This window comes from Condylura cristata, unplaced genomic scaffold (genome assembly GCF_000260355.1).
Source record: "Condylura cristata isolate star-nosed mole 26May11 unplaced genomic scaffold, ConCri1.0 scaffold00027, whole genome shotgun sequence".
Taxonomy (NCBI): domain Eukaryota; kingdom Metazoa; phylum Chordata; class Mammalia; order Eulipotyphla; family Talpidae; genus Condylura; species Condylura cristata.
In genome coordinates, this window is record NW_004567128.1 from 477340 (window position 1) to 483822 (window position 6483).

The 6483-nt window shown below is 52.8% G+C and overlaps 1 protein-coding gene across 1 annotated transcript in view; it reads left to right on the forward strand.

Moving 5' to 3' along the window:
* The window catches only part of LOC105854136, a 29885-nt gene extending 28088 nt beyond the window's left edge, over positions 1-1797 (forward strand). Inside the window, exon 7 of the mRNA XM_012730231.1 lies at positions 1695-1797. Coding sequence (XP_012585685.1) covers positions 1695-1797 — 103 coding nt within the window. The remainder of the gene's footprint in view (positions 1-1694) is intronic.
* The last annotated feature ends 4686 nt before the right edge of the window (positions 1798-6483 follow it).

The window sequence follows — 6483 nt, forward strand, 5'->3', positions numbered from 1 at the left end:
AAAATGCCTCTGGTCTATGGCTGTTCATCATTATTATTATTTCCTCCCTTGGCCCTTTATGCTCCTGCCATGACCGAAACCACCTGCTATTTTCCCCTTTCTCTCTGGCTTATTTCACTGAGCCGGATCCCTCCCAGCTCCATCCTTGTTTCTGCGAAAGGCACACGTTTGCCTTTTTCATGGCCGAGTAATATTCCGCCCTGCATACACACCCCATCTTTTTAGTCCGGTCGTCTAGCTTTGGGCATTTCGGTCGACTCCACGCCTTTCCTCTTGCCAATAGCAGCAATAAACGTGGGGTGCAGGTGTCTTTTTGGATCCGTGTCTTTTGGCAGTGGGACGGCTGCGTCCTGTGGCCGCTCCATTTGTAGCAGTTTGAGAGTTTCTCATTGTTGTTATTGGCCTAGGGCATGGGCTGGATGCACTCAGGGGGTGGAACGGCTTGGCCTGGGCCTCCTGTTGTCTTGCCACTTTCCCATGAAGACTGGCAGAGCCATCACTCCTGTTTTCTGCCAAAACAGCGCAAAGGGGTCTCTCCTAGCGTGATGCTTCCGCACGGGAACAAGAGCGTGTCTGCACCCGTCTGCACCCGTCTCCTTCGAGCTATGGCTGGGGGTTCTGTTCTTTCACGGGGAGTCCAATATCGGGGCCCCCCAGCGTCACCAGCAAGCCCGCACACGAAGACCCACAACTCCTTTCTGACTCCGTTCTTGCTCCTCGCCGGGCCTCCGCTGCGCCCTCCGCGTCTGTTTTTGCAAAGTCGTTTCCGTTGCACACTGCGGTGTGTTCTGAGTCCTGCAAGATCCCCGGAGCGTCTGCCCGTTACCTGCACTCCTGGGAGACGTCTGCTCCAGCTCCCTCCAAAAGCTCCTGTCCCCCCCGTTATTAACAGACTCAGCCACCCCCCGCCCCCGGCCGAGGCTCCCTGGCTGGGTTTTGGGGACCAGGAATGCCCGCGCTTGGGGTTTGGTGTCTGGAGAGAGGGCTGGCGGGAGGTGTTGGGCGTCTCTGTGATTGCCTCGTTCCGCTGGCTGCTCGCGCCCAGATTGCTTCTGGCTCCGAGGGACTCGGAATGTTAATGACTTGCTCGCGCTCCCCAGCGGGGAGCGGCCCCTTGGGGCTGCGAGGACACACGGCCCTGGACTCCCCGGCTGCCCACGCCGCCCGGGTCAGGGTCCCCGGCGGCGCCGGGACGGTCGGGATCTTCGGTTTGCCCTTGGGACGCCCCCAAGGTCAAACGCGTGTGACAGTGGGGTCCAGAATAACTCACTCGGGGGTCCAGAGCAGCGGACAGGCACGCGCTCTGCTGTCCAGCACCACCGAGCAGCTTCCCGCGGCCCCGTGCCGCCCTCCGCTGCGCTCCTGACGCCTTCGTTCATTTTCCCGTTTTCCCCCGTTTGCCCGTTTGCCCGTTTGCCCGTTTGCCCGTTTGCCTGAGGCAGCACGTGCCCACACAGCGTCCTGGTCTGCCTGGAGACACCAAGCCTCGGGATGGGGCTCTGGGGTGGGGCTCTACTCCCGCGGGGCACGCAGCGATGCCCCACGGTGGCCCGTGGCCCAGGCAGAAGCTCCGCCCCTGGCGGGACGCATCGGGGCCTCCCCAGGCGCAGCTGCGGGCTGCCGCGCGCCCCCGGGACACACTGCGGGGCCCCGGTCCGGCGTTTCCGCCTCAATCCGCGCCCCCGCTTCTGCAGACTAGCCCCCGTGTGTCTGTCTGCCCCGCGGGGTCCCCGCTATCCGGCCCCGGCCCCTGAGCGCAACCCCGCGTGGATGGACATTGCGCCCCGCAGCGAGTGACTGAGTTCTGGCCCCTCTGCCCGCTGCGCGCTGTAGGTGAGTCCGATTCCCGGCCTCGGAAGAACCCCGCGGAGGGGTGGATCCCCCCTGCGCCCTGACATTCCAGCTGCTGCAGCCGTGCTGAGAAACAAGCCGAGGTGCTCGCGGGATGAAACGCGCCAGACAGAAACGCAGGGCTTTGATGCCCACAGTGGGGCAGGAGGTGAGTCTGAAGGAGGCGGCCGGGTGTCATCTCCACAGGCCCCCGTGCTCCAGCGCCCCCATTATGGCCCTTGGGGCCCCTCCTGTCTTTCTCCGCCACCTCATGCCTTCCCATCCTGCAGCCTCAACCTACAGTCCAGTTTCCAGGGTTGGGTTGGTTTTGCCTGTTTTTGTTTGTTTCTCCAGGATGAGTCTCCCCCTCCTGGGTGAGTGTCTCCAGCTGCATCCTGTTATCAGAAACAGCAAGAGGTCACCTTTTTCACAGCTGCGTAGTATTCCTCCGGTCTTCTTCCACTCACCGGCACTGGGCTTGTAGGTTGTTTTCATCACTTGGCTGTTGTAAACGGGGCTGCAGCGGGGGGCGGTGGACACAGATAGCACCGACAGCGGGTGATTTTGCTTCTCGGGGGGAAGAGACCGAGGTGGGGCCCCCCCCCGGACAGTCCGGGCTCTGCTGTCCACGCCTGGTGGAGAAGCAGGTGTGACAGACACGTGCTCGCGGATTCTGGCCCGCCGCAAGGACTGGAAAAGTCATCTCCACCTTTTAATTTCCGCCGAATTCTCCTTCCGCGCAGACGCTACGGAAGTGAGACGTTTTCCTGCGGATTTGGCTCCGGGATTAATTCTGACTGGATACATTTCTCATCTGGCCGGCAAGGACGTGTGGTCGAACAGTCATTGACAGTGGGATCGATAACTCATTACCAGCGGAGGACCCGAGGCCTTCGGGGAGGCAGGGGCGGGCGCCACCTTCTGAGGGCGTATTGACCCTCCGAGCGGCCTTAATTGTGCCTGTCATCTGCATGCTGCTATTTATAAAGATCTCTGCCCCGTAAATCTATCACTATTTTTCCTGCAGGTCAGCAATTTGCACACAACCACGGAACCTGCTTGCTAATGGGGTTTCATCCTGACGGCTCGCCTCGGGACACGCGAGGCAGAGGAGACTTGAAAACGATCCCCCCCGCCCTGTGGCCAGAGATAAGCTCGTGCGTGATGCACGTGAGGACATGTCCAAATGGCAGCTCCGGTGGAAAAAAAAAAAAAGGTGAAGTTTTGTTTTTATTCCCGACCGAGAGGCTGGAAATTGTCTGCAGAGACGAGACTGTGCCCCTTGAAACCACGGTGAGTTTGTCCTTCAAGAGACCAGTGAGCATGTCAGCCCCCTGCAAGCCCCCAAGAAATGTCTGTTGAGTGGGGTGCCAGATGGAGCGAGGTCCCCTTGCTGGTTAGTGTCTTCCGGGTATTAGATCCCTTCCCTGCCTCCATCCCCGGCGTCCAGTATCCGAGTCCGATCATTTCTACTGGGCACGAGGTTCTTTTTCAAGTTCTTCGATCCAGTTCATGTTGCTTTGCACTATCATCTGTACAGTGGATGCAGGAGCCATGGAATACTACGCAGCCATCAAAAAGGATGCCTCCTTCCGTTTGCCACGACGGGAGATGGGAGAAGGCACAGAATGAAGAACCACGCAGGGGGCGTCTGTCCTGCAACACGTCGATTATTCCAGAAATAGGGACTTTGGGGTTCCGGAGCCCACTGCATCGTGGCTGGAGGCCACAGGTGTGTCCCGGACGCCCGTGGTAGACCAGCTCTCCGGTCTCCAGCTCTCCGGTCTCCAGCTCTCCGGTCTCCGAGCTCCGGGCTGACGGTTGCTCACTCCTGTCGTGAATGCAGAAATGACGGCTCGTTGTCAAGCCGGGATGTCGGAGAGGCACGTGGGACTTCCCTTCTGCCTTCGGAGACATCTGTCCACGCTCCGCTGCCCACTGTGCATTGCGTCCTGCGCCCGAGAGACAGAGCTCGGCTGTGCCGCGTACGCTCTGGACGGAGGTTTCCGAGGCCGGCACCGGGTTCAGGGCAGAGGATCCGTTTACGGCTCTTTCGGGAACGCACGGGCGGCGGCCGCCACCAGGGGGTGCAGGGAACTTCTCCACCTGGGGCCCCCCACCCCGGGCGAACGCTCATTTCCCTGACTGCATCCGCGCTGCGGGGGACTTTGCCATCCAGGGGCATCTCCACCCCGTTCTCGCAGCATGTTGGGAAACAGCGTTATCTGGGGTAGAAATGGGCCGTCTGATGCGCAGCCAGGGAACGGACGCGCGTCTCACCGCCAGGGAGGGTGTGGCGCAGAAACGCAACGGAGCGAGCGTCAGTTGCTCTGACCACGGCGTTTCCCGCAACTCTCGGCCGTCTCCAGTCGAACCTCCCCGGTGAGATGCGTTGCGCGGGCGTTTCTTGGGATTTCAGCATCAGGGGGTTTGACTAAATCTCGACACTTGTTTCCTACACAGGAGTGGAACGCCCTGAGCGTAGGTGAAAGGGGTTTTGGCGTGTTGAGCTTGAATTGGATGATGGACAGGACTTGAGGGACATGGCCGTGTGCAGGGCCGGATACCATGGACCGAGGTCATACATGTCGGCTAGGTGACATACACGGATGACCCACGCAGCACTCAGCTGCAGAGGACCTGTGTGTCCACTTGTGTGTGTGTCTGGAACCGTCTGGAGAATTTCTCAAGCGCATGAGACTCTGTTCTCAATTACAGGCACCAGGATCCAGAGTTCCAGGCACAGACACCTGCAGCTCCGTCCACGTGGCCACAAAAAGCAGGAGTCGGTCTTTTTGACGGCTGCGTAGTATTCCACTGTGCTCAGAGACGCCTGGCAGGGATACAGTGCACGGCTGCCGTCCACTGCTCAGCGACGACCTGGACGCCGGGATTCCATCACGGGGGCCTTAACCAGGCAGAATAACTCTGCCGTGGGCTGAAAACAAATCATCCGCTCCTCAGCGTGACCCTTGGGCTCCAAGTTGCCTCCGTCAGGCACTTACGAGCCCCTTTTCTGTGAGATTCGGGTCAGGTGACTGTGTGGAAATGGCTGAGTGCTTCCTCTGGCTCCAGTGAAGGCTCTGGGGTCCCACCTGCATTACGCCACTACTATATGATGATACAATTATAATAATCTGTTATTATAGAGTACAGCATCATATACTACATGTTATATAGTATTACTATATATTCATACTACGATTATAATTGTAATCTATAGTATAATATACTGTATTATATTAATAATAATAGTATAGTATATAGTACATTAATATACTGTATACTACTATATATTAATATAATCATATATACTACTACATATTTATACAATTATTATATTAGTATAGAGTACATCATCATGTGCCATCATCATGTACTACATGTTATATAGTATTACTACATATTCATACTACGATTATAATTGCAATAATATATAGTGTAATATACTGTATTATATTAATAATAATAGTATAGTATATACTATGGTACATTAATATAATATAGTATATGCTAGTATAGATTAATGTAACCACATATACTACTATATATTAATACAATTATAATAATATATAGTACATCATCATATGCCATCATCATATACCACATGTTGTATTACTATATATTAATACTATATTATAATTGTAATATATAGTATAATGTACTGTATTATATTAATAATAATAGTATGGTGTATACTCTGGTACATTAATATAATATAGCATATGCTAGTATAGATTAATGTAATCATATATACTATGTATTAAGACAATTATAATAATATTATATAGTACATTATCATATACTACAAGTTATATAGTATTACCATATATTAATACTACTATTGTAATTATAATAATGTATGGTATAATATACGATATTATATAATAATAATAATAGTATATACTACTAGACATTAATATAGTAGATGCTATATATTAATGTAAGCATATATACTACTATCTATTAATACAATTATAACATGTTATAGCATATTATCATATACTACATGTTATATAGTATTGCTATATATAAATAATTGTAATTGTATTAATATATAGTATAATTGTATTGATATAATATAGTGTAATTGTATATATATAGTATAATTGTATAATTCTAATACATAGTATAATATACTCGATGATATTAATAGTAGAGTAGATACTACTATACGTTATATGATACAGAATATACTACTGTGTGTTAATATACTCATATACTATAGAATAATAGATAGTATAATATACTAGATGATATTAGTAACAATAGTACATGTATACAGCAGACATTAATATAGTATATACTAGTATCCGGGGAGGCCCCGTGGTGCCCGCACGGAGCTCAGCCTAGCAGCCCACGGAGCAGGGGCCCCGGGAGCTCCCCGAGGGGAAGCAGAAACCCCGGCGAGATACACACGCACATGCACGTGTCAGGGGAGGGGGTAAATGAGAGATGTGGCGTGTGCAAATATGGCAGCTGGCAGACTCCAGCTGGGCTGGCTGAGACCCGGGACAAGCGGCGAAGCAGAGGAAGTGAGAACCCACGGGCCGGACCGTCGACGGATGAGACCAGGCCCACCCACGGGCGGGAGGGCCAGCTGCTTCCTGCAGCCTATCAGTGTAGACACCAGTGTCGCCCAGAAAGCACTTG